Here is a 20586-nt window from a genome sequence, read left to right on the forward strand (position 1 = left end):
TTTTAAAATATGCCAATATTTTTGAAGATATTGCGATATTTAGTTTATTTCTCATGTTATAATCGTGAGATTTTTCAAAATCTCAGTCATATTTGTCAATGGTTATGATTCTCTTGGAGAGAACAGCTGAACAATTTCCTAGCTTTTAATGAATGAGAGAGAGAGAGAGAGAGAGAGAGAGAGACCTCAGCTGTAGGGTTAGTGGTTGTAGTATCTTTGGCTAGATATCTTCAAGAGGACTTGCAGCACAGCCTCACAAAGCCGAAGTACGTTCATGCAGTCAAGTCAGTCTACTCATCTTCGAGGGAATTATATCTCCACGAATCTTCATGGAGACTTTCACCTACATCAGATTCAAACTCTGGGCACATCTACTTACACGTGTTGAACCTTCAAAAAAATCGATGCAAGTAGTACATGAAGACATCATCAAGATCCTCATTTAGCACCCACATATGATAGTTTTTTGGGTGAAAAACGGTCACCAGTCTTCCCCTCAATACTCCATTCCTTTAATGCATGGTAGGATAGCAACGTGCGTGATACGACCACTACTATAATCTTTTGTGCGTGCATGGGGGACGGAGAGAGATGTTTCCAATACAGTTTAGAGAGAGGAGTGTCTAGTGTTTGGAAGGAAATGCTTACACGACTGCTACTCCATTGGCACCATAGAGCATTTGGCAGTGTGTAAGATAATGACCGTAACAAAGGCAATGATGAGATGGATGTGGAAAGAATTCAAAGAATGAGTCACTCGATGCAACCTAAAAGTAAGAACCCAATATATAAAATCTATGACAGTGAAAATTAACAAATTGATACAACACGGCACTTTGACTAGAGTTGGAATCCCTGACAAGAGAGGTTAATCAAGGTGCCAATCATCAGAAAGGGGAATACAATATTCAGCTTAGGGATCGGGATTTAGTAATATTTGGCAGGAAACCAGATCCCAAATAACTGGGCAAGACTTTGCTGAACATGACCAAAGCAAAAAATAAAAATAAAAAGAGAAAATCCCCCAAAATAATTTCTAAGTTACAGCTTGGGTCCTGACCACTGCACGAGAAAAACCCTTGTCATTTTTCCACAGGAGTCTAAATGAACAAAAATCCAGTCATTTTGCTGCTGGGAAAATGGCTAAAATCCTGAATTACAACAGAGTATTGGCTAATGTGGAGCCATCCCCTCAGAAAATTTCTTCAGAAGTTGCGAGTGAAACCCTTGCTTTTATGCATGTAGAGATATGCCTCTATGCAATAAATTACACCAATCTAAAATCGGAACAATTGGTACATTATCAATGCATCAGAACAATAATGAGAATAGGATGCTACTCACCAGATTCTTTTCATGCGACCATTATATCTTCTTCTTTTTTTTCCTGAAAGATTCATGTGACCGTTCTATCAGACATCAAAAAGGTGATACCCAGATCATCCATCATTCATCAGATGATATGCTAATTATTTGATCTGTTGGCACTCTTTTTTATGTAACTAACCCTGCTTTCCAAGGTGGCAGTTGGAAGGATAGGGCCAGAACAAAGAACTTGCCGACTTCTTGTGTTATCCAACCAGATGGACCATCCAATGATACGGTAATAATTCAACCCACCCCCCCTTTTGGTATGGCAAATGGTCCCCTACAGTTGTTTGTAGGTTAACCACCCCATTTCACACCCCACTTTAGGAAAAAGTGATGGTAAAGAGTTGCAGGTGACTGTAGGTGATCTAGGCCGTACATTCTTGAGGTGATAGATAGCTGTAAATGTATGATTTTAGTACATCAATCGCAGCCAACCATCTAAAAGAGGGGGAGAAAGGCCAGACAGTTGTGTAGGGACAGACCCCAGACCACCTGATATTTTTCAGGTTCTATACAAATAGCAATTATATCAGCTGGTTGCATTTTTATTCAGCCCTCAAACTTGAAAACTGACAAAACTCCCACCATATGAAAACCAATGTTCCACGTACCTTGTATTGCTAGCTATCAGGGTAGCAGCTCATAAATAATACCTGAGTCTCTATTTCTCATACATGTATTGAACACACATTTCAGCTTTCCATCAGCTTTGATGATCACTGTCAGGGTTGCAATGGTATTTCACCTCGAGTGATGACATCTGACCCATTAATGCCATCTGCTTACTGCTGCCAACCATATTGTGGATTGCGATTACCCCCCATCATGTTTTGGCCTCGACCAGCACCAGATGCACCACCGTATGGACCCGCTTGGGGGTAGTTTGGAGCACCAACTCCATAACCACCACTGCCACCTCGAGGACCCGTACCAGGCATACCGCTTGGAGGATACGGATGCCCGCGCCCTTGTGGTGGGTACGGTCCACCACTGTAACCTCCACCTTGACCTCCTCGATTTGGGTTGTAGCCCCCACTTGGATTTCCACCCTGCTGATATCTGTTTGGCGGCCCCCCAGAGGGCCCTCGAGGCTTTCCATAGTGGTGGCTCGGTCCAGCAGCCACAGGTGGCTGGGAACCATGGATGGGCTGGTTGGGTCCTGGTCTGAGCTGAGGATGAGCTTGGCCAGTCTGCTGGACGGGAGGCAGACGTCCATGCTGTTGTGGATGTTGTAATTTCTGCCGTTTAGCATTTTCTTCATGTTGTCGTTGCTGTTGGCGCTTTTTCTTTGTCTGGAATTCGTGTGAGGACTCATATTTGGGCAAGCTGTCTCACAGGAGAATAGTTATAATCAGGTACCAGAAAGTTTGAGAAATCTTGTAACTGGTATAAGGATTTAAAACTTCAAGGTAGGACTGGCAACATGTCTAGCCAAGGCCTGGCAAAAAAAAAAAAAACCTGTGGGCCAATGAACCTGAACCCCATTTAAAGCCAGGCCTTGGCTTGAGCTTATCATGTTTCAGGTCAGGCTTGGGTCGGAAAACATGGCCAACCAAGTAAACAGGTCAGGTTTGGATCAGGCAACATGGCCCATTTGAGTAAACAGGTCAGGGTTAAGCTAGGCCTGACCCGACCCACCTATATATATCATGCATATACAAATAATTAGCAACATAGGAAACACAAATAGCAGTAGAGATGGATGTAACCTTTTAATGGCACATTGATTTGAGCCTTCTCAATACAATTTTTTTTTAAAGTAGACCACATTGGCCGAAAGTTCAGGCCTAAGAATCCGGTCTCAGGTTCAAGTTTTGGGGTCATTGATGGGGGTTCTTTCTAGACTCTAGACCCATTTAGTAAACAGCTCAGACTCGGGCTGACACTGACCCAAACTGAACCCAACCCATTGCCACCCGTGTTTCAAACCCATGCGGAAGAAGCAATTAGAATTTAGAAAGATTTTGGTACCATTTAGAAATTTCCCAAATTGACGTTTAGTTGACTCTGTTGTTGGGGGTGAATTCAGTTTGAACTTACTGAGGGTTTCAGGCAGTGAAAACAAACCAAAACAGCTCCCAGTTTTCATGCCCCAGAATAGCAATTTGCTCATTTAAAGCCTTGCTTGAAAATTGAAATGAACAAAATATTTTCGGGAAAAAACGTTCCACCTGCCACATTTTCCATGCTACTTCTAAATGTATCCTGGTAAAGATTAACACACAAATAAGTTGTGAGATTGGAGAATGCCAAACCTTTTGGGATCACAAGGTAAAGGGTCATTCCAGAAATACTCAGCGTCCAGCGCATCCTTTGCAGATATTCTCTATGTATGAGAAGGTGATAAGGACAAAAATTGGTAAAAAGTCCACAAAATACAAGAACACAAACAATTCACACGTCATATGGATGGGTAAAGTCACAATGCAAAATAAATGCATGGGTAAGCAGAAAGGCACAAAAAAGAAAAAAGGTGAAAAAGAATTCCGGGGCAATGCATATGCTTCTTCATTTAACTTGCAAAGAACAGAAACGATAGGAAACCTAGACATGAAAAAACATAAACGATTTCATCAGTAGGAAACCCATAGATGAGAGCTTCTGTGTCCTAGCATATTGGGTTCTTCTTTTGTCAATGTGAATAATTTATAACATTGTATGAACAAAGATTGCATCCTGCATTTCCTACCAATAGTTCACATAAGCCAAATTATTTGCATGCATCCAGTCATATCAAGCATACTGTTTTAAGATTATAGATTTTAGGCATGTTCGAATGATACAGATTGATCATGCACGAATTTCTGGATTCATGTTTTAAGGCTGGCAGAAGTGGAATTCTCTGTAAACTGGAGCTGGAGAAAGTGTACGACCATGTGGATTGGTCGTTCCTGGGTTACATGTTGAGTAGAATTGGTTGTTGGCCGACCTGGAGAGGCTGGATTATGTCCTGCATATCACTCAGCTAAGTTCTTGATTCTCATTAATGGCTCTCCTTTTGGCTACTTCCAAGCCATGAGAGGTATCCGGTAGGGGGACCCCCTTTCCCCATTCCTGTTTATTGTTGTTTCAGAGGGATTAAGCCAAATGCTGTGTCGAGGTCGATCAGTGGGTCTGTTTCTAGGATTCGAAGTTCCCAATTTCCCTCATCGTGTATCCCACCTTCAATTTGCGGACAATACTCTCATTTTTTTTGTGAAGCGAAAGAACCTATGGTCGAACTTCTTAGGGTCATTATCAATTGCTTCAAGATGTTGTCAGGACTCAAGGTTAATGTGAGCAAAAGTGTTGTGTTTGGGGTCCACCCTGAGTCTTCAGATACTGCTAGGCTTACCGGGCTATGTGAGTGTCGGCCAGGTTCCCTTACAGATTCCTATCTTGGGCTCCCTCTGTGTTGGTATACCCCCCAACCATTTGTGAGATAAAGTTTATTGAGAGGCTGGAATGAAAACTTTCCCCTTGGAAAAGTAAGTTGCTATATCTCACGGGAAGACTTACCCTTATCAAAGCATCCTTACCCAACCTCCCCCTTTATTACATGCCCCTAATCCGATGTCCAAAATCAGTCATTAATAGGATCAATAAGCTTGGTCGGGACTTTCCATGGCAGGAGGAAGCCTCATCAGGGAAGTTTTGCTTACTGAACTGGTTTGACTTTGCTGGATGGTCTATTAGGGAGGCTTCCATCTATCGGGCTTCTTTTGTTTGGAAACCCATCGCAAGACTTGCTCATATGGTCCAGAATGGTTTCTCCTTTTCTGCTGGGAGCAGGGACAATGTTAGGTTCTGAGAAGATAATTGGTGCAGGGAGGTGCCCCCAATGTTGTCAAATGGCATAGGCGATCCTGTACGATCTCTTACACGATCCCACAACTTTAAAAAAGAAAAAAGAAAAAAAGAAGAAGAAGAAGAAGGTAAGTTTGCGATTGCATGTGCCATTATGCGATTGCATAATCGCATACCATCCGTGGCATATGCGACCATTGCATATGCCATATGGATGGCATTATGCAATTATGCGATTACTTTTGACAACATTGGGTGCCCCTTGAGTCAATTTTCCCTCGATTGGCTGCTCTCTGTCCGATCCCAAATGTTACAGGATCGGCTTGTTTCTCTCATTCAGGAAATCTGTCGCATCCTACTCGGCTTTGGCGCCTCCTGGGTCATGCCTTCCTCCATAGCTGACCTTTTCCGATCCTGGCATTCTAGTGGGTTGGGGTAAAAAGAGCTCCCTGGGTGGAGATTTGTGCTTCTTGCTGTCATTTGGTCTATTTGGGATGAGAGAAATGCTCGCTGCTTTCACGACAGAAGCAGTTCGGCCTTGGGGGTCATTTGTAAAGTCCATCAGTATATAAGGGACTGGGTGCCTTAGGGGCTTGTTTGTGTACTGCTTTTTTCCTTGCTTGCATATTCTTTGTTCTCCCTTTTTGTCCTTTTTTTCCCTTGTTTTCCCATGTGGCCTAATAAATCAGTACCTTTCAAAAAAAAAAAAGCATCTATCAAATAACAGGACAATCGTTCATCATCCATTGCGCAAGATCATGCAAAGACTTTATAATAGAAACTTAGTTCGATTTTTAAAACCCCTCAAATTGGAGATTCTGCCAGAAAAGTCTTGTTGTGCAAATAGTCTGAAGTCCAAGATGAACCCAATTGCCGAAAATTTTCCGTAACTTACTAACGACCCCAAATCAGGGATGGTTGTGATGTGAAGGCTTCTTAACCTCATGAAAGTTTGAGGAAGGTTTGGCCGCCATCTAGAAATACAAAGGGCCCACTCCTCGGCCGATAAACAAGAGAAAGTTGCCAGTGTATTGATATGACTAAACATAAGCAACAGCGCCTAAGGCGCAAGCTTCCTATGCTTTCTCACAGAAGCATGCAGGATAGTTGATATGCAAACTTCAAGTCCTCGATTTAGGATACTCTCCTAGCAGCACTTCAGTTGATACTTGATACATGAGTAAAAAAACAGATAAGGCATAGCTGGACAAAGAAACAAAAAAACAACCAAATTGATGCGAGAATGTAAGATGCAAGTGGTAAATGTAGATTAATGATTGGTGTATCGAATCACAAACCAAGAAAGATATTGGAATACCACAGAGCCCAGTCATATCAAGGAGCTAACTCATATTCTAAAATTCAATAGATTGGACATGTGAAAACATGAAAATACATGAATAGTGCATGCATCTATATGCTTGGATTAAACTAACAAACCTACCAAACAAAAGTACATTCATCCCACAGTAGATACCTGAGATGGATCAAGAGTTAGCATCCTCTCCAGTAACTCCAAAGCATGTCGATCAAAACTGTTAAGTAAAAATGGTGAAAGAGGTCACAACATAAAACTACAACATCCCGAAACAAAAGAGAAAGGATGCATAATCATGCAAAAGCTAGGTGTAGCATCACATACTGTTTGAAAACCTCCCTGACACGCCTCTTCATTGGCCTTGCTGGCTTGAAATTGTTATACCAAGGGATCTTGGAAACCCCAGGCCAGTTGACTTCATCGGGAGCTCCACACAGCTCAAAAATCTTGGTCAATTGCTCTGGCTACAGTAAAGAAGAAAGAAAACGCATTAAAGTTTTTCTTTAAGAGGTTTAAAGCTATTACCATAGCAATTTGCAAAACAAATGTCACACCAACATTCAGAAAGAACAAAAAAAAAGTGTTTTTTTAAATTGAACATCATTGAGCAAAGGATTATGTAAATACTATCAATAACAATAATAGCAGCAGCGGCAGCAACAGCAGCAGTGGTAGTAAGCATAACCTTGTAATGATAATCAACATAACCTTGCACCAACTACAAGGTCAGCTTTGCAAATCCTGTTTAACCAATCATATTTGAAACCATAAAAATTTTAATTCATGTTTAAATGACGATCAATAATGATTTTTTGGGAACAGTCCCTTTTCTTTTTTTTAGAGATAGAGAGAGGTAATGCAAATTTTATTAGAAAAAGAGTGAAGAGGAGAAATCAATGCTCTAAAGATTACAGAACCGCAGCCGAAAAGGAATTAGAAGGAAATTGACATAAGAACTTCTGGCAAAAGGTCTGAGCACCAATGCCCAATAACCATTTTTTTTTCTTTTTCTTTTTTTGGCTGAAGCGCCCAATAAGCCGCTTCCGACTTGGCCTTCCTAAACACGACCAAAGGACTGAGGTATTGGTTGCAAAAGTGCCTATTGGGAACAGATGTTCTGTAATCAGTTCCTGAAAACTGATTTTATCTGGAGATGACATTGTTTGTTTCATGTTTGTTTATCATGTTTCATGTGCAAGGAAGGGTGTGGGCAAAGGTATTCAAAATCGGTTACATAATGGCCTTAACAGTCGTTACATAATGGCAACAGTCATAACCGTTATGCGTTTCGAGGTCGAAACGGCCATAACGGCCCCGTAACGGTCCTGTAACAGTTTTTTCAAAAATAAAAAAGAGCCATAATGGCCATTACAGCCTGTATCATAACGGAAACGGTGGTGGCTGTTATGGCCACCGTTACCGTTTTGGAACACCTTGGCGTGGGCTACCCACCAATTTCAAAATACTAGAAATGCCCTCACCTTCATTAGAAATCCCATCTACTTTCCTTTAAAATCCCAAAAGCTCATGACTCTCCTAAGACTAATTCCTAATACTAGAAATGCCCCTCAACGGCTAAAACCGTCACCAATCATGACGTGGAGCAAGTAAAATCTGAGCCGTCAGTTGATAAGCACAGAGTCATCCAAATTACCTAAATACCTTCACCTTCTTTAGAAATCCCATCTAGTTTCCTTTTAAATCCCAAAGCCCACGACTCTCCTAAGACTAATTGCATGGGTAAAATTGTCGATAGCTACTCATGCTAATATGGAGAGATTTTGTTTCTATTTTATTTCATTTATTTATTTTGTGAAAGATGAAGCAATATTATTAGGGCTAGTGGCCAAAAAAAGACAAAGTAGACAAACAAAACAAAACGAACGAAAATCAACAGAGAAAAAACAACAAAAGAAAAAAGAAAACAGAAAGTAACCCCTAAGAAGCAACCACCCCTGCCAGATAATCAAGGCACCCACTCCCTAATATACAAGAGGACCTGACTACAAACCTCCTCGGAAGACTCACTCTGATTCCTAAAGCAACAACTATTTCTTTCACTCCAGATACACCGAAGCGCAACAAGCAAACAAAGCAGCCTTCCACCTAGGCTTGCCCAAATGGCCGCCCCCTTCGGCAAGCCAAGAGTGTGATAGAGAGATTTTGTTTGGATGTCAATGTCTGGAAAAATCACTTTATAAAAGAAAGTAGAATCATGCATGTAAAATCTTGCACCCTGTATGTGTTTTCCCTTACACCCTGCATTCCTAAACGCATGTTATATTGCACCCTGCCCAAGCTCATATATGCATCCCCAACATAATGAACATGTCTTCTTGGAAGGGGTCAGCACCTACAGTGGGGAACACCAAATATGGCAGGTACAAACACAACCCTCGTACAACTACAATATGGGCCGACGAATTTAATACTTAGTTGGCCTGGTGCAAAATCTAGGACAGTGCTCTTAGTTCCTGTGATCTCACCCATGGCTTCAAAAACATTTACGATATGGCTGTATCAACCATATCGTAAATGTATTGGCCCCCACCATTACGCAATAAGGGGATGAATCAGCTTACCGGAGAACAAAAAAGAGGGGCAATATTGGTCGATATGCCCATGAAGGCCATTTTTTTTTCCCCTTTTTTCTACCTATATTTTCACTTTTTTCTTCCTTTCAACAGTAGAGGAAGCTTAAAGACTTGACTTTTTTACTAGATTTAGGCCTAAATCAAAACAAAAGCTTTGAGTGGACCATGATGCATAAAATCATCCTTGATTTGTGTTTGCCTAGGGCCCGACAAACAGCATTGTTATCAAATAATGGTCCGATACACCATTGAATACATGCTAAACACACAAAATAATGGATTCCCGTTTTTTTACATTTTCCCCCTATTTTCCCAGTAATTGTTCAACATATTCTGCCCAAAAACATTCGGCCGATACAGGCCTGATATGCCCCACATTGCATCACTTTTGGGCCCAGACAATACGCTCACCGATACCATTATTTCAAAACCTGAATCACATCATTCCCACTATAATCATTGTCCATGCATCACTAGAGATGAGGCACAAAAGAGCCTAAGATCCTGACAGGGGCAACAAATGAGTCCATTCATGGTGATGCCCAACTAGCCCGATAAACACAAGCACAATGCACAAAGCCCACTTCAATAGTTTTCTACTTCAGATTCCTTGAATAGGAAAAATAACCCTAACACGAAAGGGAATTCAGCATCCCATGGTATCCCAGTACCACATGGATGCAGCCAAGATGGACACCAATACAAAATAATGAGTATAAAACATAGCATTAATAATAATAAGTAAAACTAGAGTCTTGCTTTAAAAGTAGAAGAAGGCAAGGGTGTAGCAATCATAGATGATCAAATATGCTTATATTCCATTGTTCTCAAAATCCAGATTAACCAATAAGGGCGCAACACCCTACCTCATTTTTTCCAGGCAAGATTGGTTTCCCATGCAGAAGCTCCGCGAAAATACAACCAACAGACCACATGTCAACAGCTGGACCATATTTTGTGGTTCCAAGCAGCAATTCCGGAGGTCTGTCCAAACCATCAGGATCCTGAACCAATTAAAAAGGAGAAGTGGTGCATATTTCTTGGGCAGGAAGAGAGAAGACTAACTACTTAGAAACCCACACTAATTACGACAACTGCTAAAGTATAACAATTTTACCTGTACCACAAAGTAATAACACGATTTGTTAGATTTCCATTGTGGTCATTGGAGAATGAACGTGCAAGACCAAAATCTGCAAGCTTTAAGTTTCCCTCATTGTCTATTAGAAGATTAGATCCTGCATGGATAGGCCAGAGCATAGATATCACATCAGCAAAATGCTAAGATTCTGCTCCAGCAAAGGATATAACTCAATATTTGATGATGAGTGATGACCTTTGATGTCACGATGAAGTACTTGATTGACATGACAATAATGAAGCCCCGTCAACAGCTGCCTCATATAGCACTGTTAATGGAAATCATTAAACAACAAATTATTAAGAATCAGTGCAATCAGTAATCTGACTGTTCTTTAAGCCATATGGAGTTATGATACCTTGATCTGAGGAACTGTAAATCGCATCCCAGGACGGTCTGCAAGGCCTGTTAAATCATGATCCATGTATTCAAAAACCATGTAGATGCTCCCTTTGTACTTATTACCATCTGCTGTCATCAAAGCAAATTTTGGAACCATCAGCAACCTCCCTTAGTTTTTTTTTTTAAAAACAGCATACTGGACAAACTTAAATTAAACATTAGGCATGTCGACCAACTAAAGCATTGCAGCGATCACGAAATATGATCATTTATTAAAAAAATAAATTGATCGTGGACATGAAAAACAGGGTCATAACCCATTGACCAAACAAAACTGAGCTGCAAACAATGTTGGACAACACACCTGGCCTTCCTTGCTCATCCCTTTCTGGACCTGGAATACAATACCAGGAACAGCTTATAATTGTTGCATTATATGAAAGATCTAAACCACTAATTATATCAGTGTATGCATATGAAAAATGAAAGTAACAATGATCTGTTTTGGCTGCCAACCTCCTCTGACATCCCTGGCACAAAGCACTGGCCAGGGTATTTCTCTTGTCATTCGCAGAGGAGGACAGCAATAGCCATATATTTCCTTTGGACTGAGAGAACAAAGAAAATTGACTGCAAGAGAGGTGAACCATCGCACAAAACAGCAAGAGAAAATAAAGATGCTGTACCATGGACCCCTCAAAAATTGTTGGCTACTAAAACAAATCACTCTCAATAGTTTTTGTATGCAAACAGACCCTAAGCAATAAAAGAGTGACAAATGTGAGAAATCAGATGATACCTGGAGAAGTTACAATCTCTTTCAACTTAATTACGTTTTCATGATGCAGCTTCTTTAGGATCTTAATTTCACGTATGGCAGTTATTGGAAACTGCAACAGGACACAAAAGATCAGCCAATTCAGAATGGAAAGGATATACATGCCCTGAACTAAACAAGCTTCTGCAGAGCTGCCCCCAGCTTTTTGCTTAATCTGCAGAAGCACAGTTGGTGGATTGGAACAATAATAACCAATACAAAATGAAAAGGGCATACCCCTTCTCTTTCATTGTCCATTCGTATCTTTTTCAAAGCAACGATTTCACCTGTCCTGATTTCCCTAGCCATATATACTTGACTGAAACAATGGAAACAACACATCAAGGAAAAAAAAAATTATATTAGGATATTTAGGAATTACCAATAATCAACAGTACGAATATAAGCCCATGAAACCAAGGTTATGTTTAGGTTTGAGGGAGCCTAGCAATTGCCTCAACTAAGATATGAAATTCAACACCCAGTTAATTCTAGAATAAATTTCTAAACCAAGCATTCCACTATACGTCTTGCCCAAGGAATTGGCAGAAACTCAGATGAGATCCACATGAAAATGCTCAAATAAAAAAGCAAAATATCGAATTACATTCAAATTAAATAATGCTAGTGGAAGCCCAGAGAATTTAACCGTCTGCTTGACATTGTTCAAGCTTAACCAAAAAAATATGAAAGTTGATCTCAACTAATACAAAACCTTCAAATTTCTGTCCTTCACGAAAATTTTCAGGAATCAACAGAACAAGATGCCAGGTAATTCTATGCTGCAGAAAAACAATCTAAGATGAGGTAATACATTTCTTGTTTATTTTGTCAATCAACATGGTAAAAACAAAACATTCGGTGGGAATTAGTCTTTGGAGAAAGCAAATTACATGAGAGAAGTCTTTATAGAGTCCGCATCATCATCATCTAAGTCTTATTCCAATTTCCAACTCAGCATTCCACTCTTTGTCAACTTTGTTTTTTTATATTATCAATTTTGATCACTACGAGCTGATGATGATGATGAGCAACTTGCTCCACTAAATGTATGCAAGATGACAATACCTAGCATCTCTATGAACTCCTATGGGGTCCAAAATTCGCCGGGGGAGATTGGTGCTCTTTGAGGTATGTCTTTCCTGGTGGGTTGTTCCCCTCTATCTTTTCCCTCTAGTGCCCACCCTTACTCTTCGTAACAATGGTCAGAAAATCTTCGTCTTCGATCTCTCTTCGCAACGCAATAAAGAAGTCTAACAGTGTCTCTCAGCTCATGCAGGAGGGCGTCGAGGGGGTCTGCATTCACTATTAAGCTTATGCCCGTCCATTCCTTTCAAGTTGTTTGATCCCGCGCCTATTGGGGTAAGCTCGTGACGCTTAACGATTGAACGACTTGATTCATTATGGGGGTGCGTGCTCTATTCAGTCGGAACCTGGTTTGAGAACCTTCTCTCATAGATTCCTTTCACCAAATCATCACCAGCAATCCGTCCCTTCGCAATGAATTAAATCTAATGGATCTAGTAGAAGCAGAAAAAGGTAGCCTCTGATTTTTTTCTAGGGAGGAGAAGGTAGTATGTAGGGCACTAAAGTTACACTTATCACTTAACCTCGTTTATCATGGAAAGCATGTGGAGCCATGCATATCCCTTGGCACAGCATAGATCAAATCATTGAGACTCACCAACTTGGCAGGAAACCCATAAGGAAGCATGCAGTTTCCACTTCCCAAGAGACGGATCCATTTTCATCCAATAAAAGATTTTGCTCACATTGGTTCTTAAGAAGGCTAGATAGATAGACTTTTGGGATGTTCAAAAGCATCATGGAATAGAAAGATGTCAAATACCAGCAATCTCAAATGAAAACACCACCAATATGGCATAACTACAAGCATGACTTTTGGAAGCAAAGTCATAACCTATTTTTGTTTGAAGCTTGTTGGCACTTATTGCATCTCAGTTACATTTAGAGATGGCCAAACTTGGACCACATCGCAGTTGCATAACTTGCATTACGAACTCATGAGTGCAGTAGAGAGTGGAAGAGTTTCATTAGATGAGTGATTGTGAACAGCCAGCAGGTTGATAGATTTGGGACATTAAATGCAAAATGGTAGTGCCTCATTCTCTCAATTGAATGGCATCTGGCCAATGCATTAGTGCATCCGGGACAGTCTTTGGTAGGCAAAAAATAAATAAATAAAAGAAAAGAAAAACACCGTCTACAAGCTTTTGATTCTTAGGCCCTAAACAAGGCTTTGAAGCTTGATTTTTCATGGATACAGCAATGTCAACAAAAGTGATGCAACCAAATGGCCACACATGCCGATTGATCAATATTTGAAGAAAAGGCCCGCATCTCAAGCGAGCACGCTTCACACGTGTGCACAAGAAAATGCCTAGTTTTCCTTTTTAACTCATCTCTACTTTCATTTTCTTTCAAATCTCTAGATTAAGAAATTTCCTCTTTCTTTCACATCTTTATTTTAGGCGGGGAATAATTTTAGATATTTTCTTATCTAAGTATCTTCTTATTTTAGGCATTATCTTGATTAGAACGATTTGTTATTTAGGTGCTTTCCTATTTTCGTAGGTTTTTAGATTTCATAGCCTTCATTACAGATTGTAAGATTGATTATAAATAGGACCTATGGCCTATGGAATAAGACAAGCTGATTAATATTCTCTTTATGAAGTTCTCTTATTTTCTCTATGGTAGCTGTTGAATGGAGGAGGAGTGGTCTCTAGTTCAAGACTAAAGGACTGTTGAGCTTGCTCACAGTCTTGCGTTTGTGATCTCTAGCATTCGACTAGAGGATTGTTGGGTCTTTTCTGGTGTAGAATGTGTCACAGATACAATCCTAGCATATGGTTGGACCAAAAGAAGGTGGACCGTAAATTGATCATAACTGGGTATCGTTATGGTGCACCAGACCGAGTATCAAGAACATAACTGGGCATCGTTATGGTGCACAAAACCAAGTATCAAGAACCAAAACAGCATGAGAACCCAATGACGAATTCTTTTGAAGTGGAGGGGACTGATGTATAGCGGGTCGGGAACACTTTCATGACCAAGATGGACCAAAGAAGGCCCGATCAGAGGGCGAAAGTGATTAAGACCGTTAGAACCTTAAAACAAGCATATCTCGCAAACCGAAATAAGTTACTCAACATACCATATATGATTTTGGGGTAGGATGAGCTACTTTAGCCAACCAACCTGGCTATGCCGGGTTGCCCATGCCGAATTTGCGAGATTCCATCATATCGACAGTCGAATTCCATGTTTATTTCCATTTTTACTATTTTTAGTAAGTTTTAGTTTGATTATAACTCTTCATCCGTTGGGCTTTAGGAGTTGTGTCTAACATGAAAAGTGCTTAGAATAATTAGGATAATAACGTGGTTAAGCCACATAGCACACTTACTATAAAAAGTAAATTTACTATTTATAGTAAGTTACGAATTTTAGGGAGTTTTAGTTCTAGTTTAATTCTGAAATTTCTTCCAAGGCTTGGTATCCCTATTTAAAGGGTTGTAGACTCGTTTATTTAATTCATTAATCAATTTCGAATTTTATAGAAAATATTTTCTATTTTCTTGTTCTTTTCCTCGTGGACTCAAGAAGTCTCTGTGAGGAATCTAGAGAAGCTCCATGGATTCGGAGTAATTATCCTTGAGGAAGACGGTGATCGATCTCATCACATTCATCCCTGCATCATTTTCCCACAATCTATTTCTTTTCTTATTGATTTATTTTCTTTCCCTTCAGGTTTGCATCAAAAAGTCAATCAAGTTCTTCAGCTATAACAGCGTGAAATGGGAGAGCAATACTTAGAAAGATAGCTCACTAGAAAACATGGGCTCTCACATAAAGAGAACCCAGGAAAATCTCAAAATGTGGAGATGGTTCCCTTATAACCCTGTAAACAAGATATCACTGAGGATTTCGAGTCTCAGGTGGCCACATTCAGCATTTTAGCAATGTTCATCACAAAGCCAAAAATAAAAATAAAAAATAAAAACTTCAACCTACCCTGCGATGATAAAGAGACGGTGGCGTAAGCAACTGCACTGGCACTATGTTTGAACGATGAGTGAATTGACTTGAGTACATTCGCATGGAAACAACAGAAACAATTGACAATTCTAACTAATCATACTGAAGAAATAGCCCTCAAATTGAGGTTACATTCCTATCAAGCCCACCTCAAAAGCAACAAAATTGCAAACTTGAGTGTGGTCCCTCAATATGAATACTAAATAGATCACAATTTGGTCAATAAAACAACCAAACGGTGCTTAATAACATCTTTTTCTATCTAACAACGATACCCCAAAATCCCAAGAAACAGCAACAATGAGGAACTGCCGTAGATACACCCGGTGATGGGATTCGAATTTGTAAAGACAGATTGGCGAATGGGAAACAAAAATTAAATAGCAAAATTCTTTCTAAAACGTCTAAAAGGTGTTCAATCTTACCCGTATGTTCCTTCCCCAATCTGCTCCAATTTCTCGAAGCAATCGACACTTCGAGATCCCCACGACGGCGATTCGTCGACGTTGAGCTGCCCAGGAGCCGCTACCGCCATTCCTCCCCCCTTCAGAAGAAGACGACGATAGAGAAAACACTGAGCGGAGGAGGAGACGGAGAAACCCTATGAAAGAAGAAGAACGGCGAAGAAGAGGAACCCTAGAAAAACCCTAAGAACAAGAAAAAATATATAAAGAGAGGAGAACCCTATTGAGAGTGGGAGAGGAATTCCACTGCCGATCTTAGATCGACGTAGATGCAGAGAGGCTGAAAGACACGGAAGCCTCTATATCTTATACGAATAAGGAGGGGAAGAAATAGAGCATAATGGGATCTTCCAAGTAGGGCCCACGATCAAGTGATCACAACCCTTGTTCTGTTCGGGCCTACATGGATTCGACTCCAGTGCGAAAACAAACGAGAATAAATCTTCGATGCTTCGGCAGATTGATGGTTGATACGCATGCACTAGGAAATTGTAAGTGTGAGGAGGGACGCGGATTAGGTGGTGTCGTCTGATGTGTTGGGTGTTGTGGGGCCCACTGTGATGTATGTGTTTTATATCCACGCAGTCCATCCGTTTTTTAAGCTCATTTTAAGTCACGAATCTAAAAACGAAGAAAATATGAAGCTCAGGTGGACCACTTCCACCTGAAGCAGCCGGAATAATGACACCCGGTGGAAATATTCGCAAAACAGAAACAGAATAGAGTGTCAATGACACGTGAATGGAAATAAATATCTTTTTGATAGAGGTAGGATGGGAACAAAGATCAAAGTTCCATTCAAAATAAAATAAAATAAAATTAGGCGGCCATTCAGTGTATTCCCATCCCATCTCCACCCCACCCCACCCCACCCCTCACCTGCCCCCGGCTCATATTCATATTGAAGTTAGTTAGTCTTTTAGAGAAACTTTATGCCCCTTATTTATCAAATTTGAATTCTCACATGATGGGCTAATCCAACCAATTTTGCTTGCACAATGGAAAGAGCCATTGATTTATCCGTTCATCGAATCAAATTAGCCAAAGGCGTGCGTTCTGAACAGTAGTACGGAATAATTCCCAAATATCTCGGTCAGTGCAGGCATATGCCAAACATGAATACTGCCTGAAGCCACGAGCAGAACACCTGGCAAAGAGACCCAATCTTGAGCTTCACAAAGGCTTCGATTAAAGGAAAATACAAATATCAGCTTAATCAAAAACTTCGTGGGCCTAGGAAGTTTTTAACGGTGGTCATTCAATGGCCGCTATTTCCTGTGGTGTAGTCTACTTGAGCTTTGGATCTAATTCATTATTAGGCTCATGCCTTAAAATGAGCTGGAAAAACGGATCGGTAGGATGGATATGAGACGCATAAATCAGTGGCCCCACAACTCCTAACACATCACCGTCTGCATTTTTTCTTCTTCTTTGTTTTCGCTATAGTTGGTTCTGTAAAACAGTTAGATGTACTGGATTTTGGTATATAGGCTTGATATTAAGTAGCCCATCCAATGAATGAGATGAAAAGAACTTCAACATTCCTCTATGCAATTATTAAACCTCCGAGGTGTATAAAACAACAGACATCCACCTCAAAATCTTTGCCATTCATGGGGTGACCTGTCTGGTGGTTGGATCCACTGGATTTTAGTACATGGGCCTGCCATGTAAGAGCCTGGGATGGAAAGATATTCAACATCCAAGGCCCTGTGCAGCTTGAACACATGATAGTTATGTCGTTTGAACACATCATTATTCCCATTTTAAGATAGATATAGAGCTGGACATGAACTGAGCTAGCCAAGTTAACTCCCTCAGCTCATCTCATGGACACAACAGTCTACATTTCAGTGTTTAAAAACCTGGCCCAGCTGGTCAGACACAACAGTCTACATTTCAGTGTTTAAAAACCTGGCCCAGCTGGTCAGACACAATAGTCTACATTTCAGTGTTTAAAAACCTGGCCCAGCTGGTCAGACACAATAGTCTACATTTCAGTGTTTAAAAACCTGGTCCAGCTGGTCAGACTGGGTTGGACTGAGGCCGCCTAATAGAATGGGCCAATCCATAAGCCCCGTATTTGAGTGCAACATGCCCATGTTCGGTGGGCTTTGTGGTAAAAAATGCCAAACCATCCATCCCCATCGGGTTTGGTAGACCCGGCTGGGTTATGATTCATGCATATTCAGTAATTATCATTTTTTTACTAAATAACGCAGACAATTTCAATAAAAAGGAAAAACATCGTTTCAAAATCTACAATTATACTTAAATAAGGGAGTTTGGATTAGAACATGATTCCTAATTACTAACACCAGTCAATAACTAAATATTTATAAATTAGGAACATTATCCTTCTTCATTCAGATACATGGATCCAAGTCACATTCTTCTTGAGTCAGTTTAAAAACTCAATTAGCAACATTCGAATGGGCCAATCCATAAGCCCTGTATTTGAGTGCAACCTGCCCATGTTCGATGGGCTTTGTGGTAAAAATTGCCAAACCATCCATCCCCATCGGGTTTGGTAGACCCGGCTGGGTTATGATTCATACATATTCAGTATTTATCATTTTTTAACTAAATAACGCAGACAGTTTCAATAAAAAGGAAAAACATAGTTTCAAAATCTACAATTATACTTAAATAAGGGAGTTTGGATTAGAACATGATTCCTAATTACTAACACCAGTCAATAACTAAATATTTATAAATTAGGAACATTATTTTGTATCTCGTGATTGGAACTTGAAGCTTAAATTCTGAAGTTATAAAAATATCAATTAGTAATTTGTGTTTGTGAATCTTTACTACTAATTGCTAGTAAATATAATTATTAATTAGTCAAAAATAATATTCAGTTTTAATTAAATTCTTAAATTTTATCTTACGAAAAACTTTCTTGTCTTTTTTGGTTAAGTATATAATACTCCAGCAATCACTCCATCGAAAGGAGTGACGGATGATGCACATGTTGGAAAATATGCATGTGTAATTATTGTAAGAATGATGATTGTCTATCATGGGACATTGTCCCCGTGTGTGCATGCTTCATTGGATCTACCTATCTCATGTTAACCTGCACTTGCCATCCTTATTATGCATATCCTTAGACTTAAGAAGACTTAGGGTTCTACCAAGGATTCAATGATTGCTTCGGCTCACCAATATATGAACCTCTCAGGTGAATTACAGTGACTTAGGTTATCGATTATGTTTTTGTTGAATTATAATTTTTAACAAAGAATGTACTGCTAGCTCTTATGGGTCTAGCCTTATATTTGCATTCTGATTAACATGGTTGGAAAATTAAATTTATAAATCATTTTGATAAAACAGTTGATTTCAAAATTATTATATGCATTGTTTTGAAAGATTAATGGTTCATTTTTTAAATGATCAATCAATCATGTCCGTAGAATATGATAGACCTAGGGTAGTGGGTCATGAGGTGGTACATAGAAAGATACTTGTATAATAGTATGGGACACAGTGGTCACCTATGCTCATAGGTGTACATGTGAAAATGTCAAAAGTTGAACTAGCTTGACTAGAGTTTTTATGTGACTTAAGTATATTGTGTGTTGTTTGTAGTTTAAATAACTTGCATAGATTACAATAAAGAGATTCCTCTGTCACATGAAAAGCTTGGTGGCAAAGGCTTATAAATCTATAAATGCAAGAGAACAACATAGGAAGCCCCGTAGAATTCCTTACTCTAGGAAATCTTCCCCGACACATGGAGTATAAACCTTACAGCATCAGGTTCCCAAGCAGGGTGAGAAAGAAAGAGCAAGCGTCTATCATCTTCATGTTTCCATAAAAGGTACAGTTTGTATTAATTCATGTTAATTCATCTATGCTTAGAAGTTGATCTACCTTGATTTGTTTCGTTACCGCCATGTGTAAACAACACATGCACTTTGACAATGCATACCTAGCATGCATATAAATCAAAATCATCAGTCCAAATTTAGATTCATAACTTAGATGCATTGCGAACCAAAATTCAAGCTCCTTTGATTATCTGACAATTGGATGATTGAAAGATGAACAATGTCCAATTGCCCTATTTGGACGAATGAGCTTTGATAAGTCATAAGTTGGGATTGTTCAACCAATTAGATTTTGCGGATGTGACCTAACAAAAGTGGGTTCAACATTACTTAGTGGATTTAATCTCAATTAATGTATGCTAGCTATGTATAATTATATTCTGGGTTATTGTTGTTGTTCACGCGTGCGGTACTTCTCTGATTCGTTTCTCTCATCTCTTTCACTCCACTTTTATTCAAAATTCATAAACCTAACTCTAAATTACTCAAATCTCCAATTTTATGCCTCTTTTTTTTACTTTGGAGTTCCTTGAATTAGAATTTCTTAATCCCTTAGATTATGAACTAATTACTATACATGTGTGGATGATTATTTTTATCTTTGAGTGTCATTTGGTTCATAATTTTTATTGATCCAGTCCTATCATGTGTAGACCTGGACCCGCATAGATTCTCCTTAATTGAATGTTTGGACTTTCATGTTGGATATAGAATTTGGATAATTATTTTTGAACTAAGGTGATTTTAAGCCTGAAATCTCACACATCATGTTTAATTTCATGTTCTACATTACCCAAGCACCGAAATAGAGAGATGGGGACATCCACCGTCTATCCACCATTAGAACCA

At 39.6% G+C, this 20586-nt stretch overlaps 1 protein-coding gene across 2 annotated transcripts; it reads right to left on the bottom strand.

Annotated features, from left to right (window-relative positions):
- Window positions 1-1960: 1960 nt before the first annotated feature.
- LOC131242277 (cyclin-dependent kinase C-2-like) lies at window positions 1961-16197 on the bottom strand. Of its 2 annotated transcripts, none has more exons than XM_058240819.1 (12): window positions 15860-16197; window positions 11607-11688; window positions 11352-11442; window positions 10917-10946; window positions 10569-10681; window positions 10406-10478; window positions 10187-10307; window positions 9936-10053; window positions 6800-6939; window positions 6635-6692; window positions 3627-3697; window positions 1961-2697 (listed from the first exon to the last, which is right to left on the bottom strand). In XM_058240819.1, exons 1-12 carry the CDS (start codon window positions 15967-15969, stop codon window positions 2154-2156), a joined length of 1551 nt encoding a protein of 516 aa, XP_058096802.1. In that variant the 5' UTR covers window positions 15970-16197; the 3' UTR covers window positions 1961-2153. The 2 variants fall into 2 exon arrangements, with proteins under 2 accessions (XP_058096802.1, XP_058096803.1); XM_058240820.1 differs by having other exon boundaries at window positions 10569-10678; window positions 15860-16196.
- Between the last annotated feature and the right edge of the window lie 4389 nt (window positions 16198-20586).

Source organism: Magnolia sinica, chromosome 4 (assembly GCF_029962835.1).
Source record: "Magnolia sinica isolate HGM2019 chromosome 4, MsV1, whole genome shotgun sequence".
NCBI classification, from domain to species: Eukaryota; Viridiplantae; Streptophyta; class Magnoliopsida; order Magnoliales; family Magnoliaceae; genus Magnolia; species Magnolia sinica.

Bases quoted from the DNA above. Each gene is read 5' to 3' on its own strand.
- LOC131242277 (XM_058240819.1), bottom strand. From the start codon at position 15,969: ATGGCGGTAGCGGCTCCTGGGCAGCTCAACGTCGACGAATCGCCGTCG. The intron at 10,682-10,916 runs GTGTGTTGTCCA...CTTTGATGACAG, and splicing joins GGATGAGCAAGGAAGGCCAG to CAGATGGTAATAAGTACAAA. The intron at 6,693-6,799 runs GTATGTGATGCT...TTTACTTAACAG, and splicing joins GTCAGGGAGGTTTTCAAACA to TTTTGATCGACATGCTTTGG.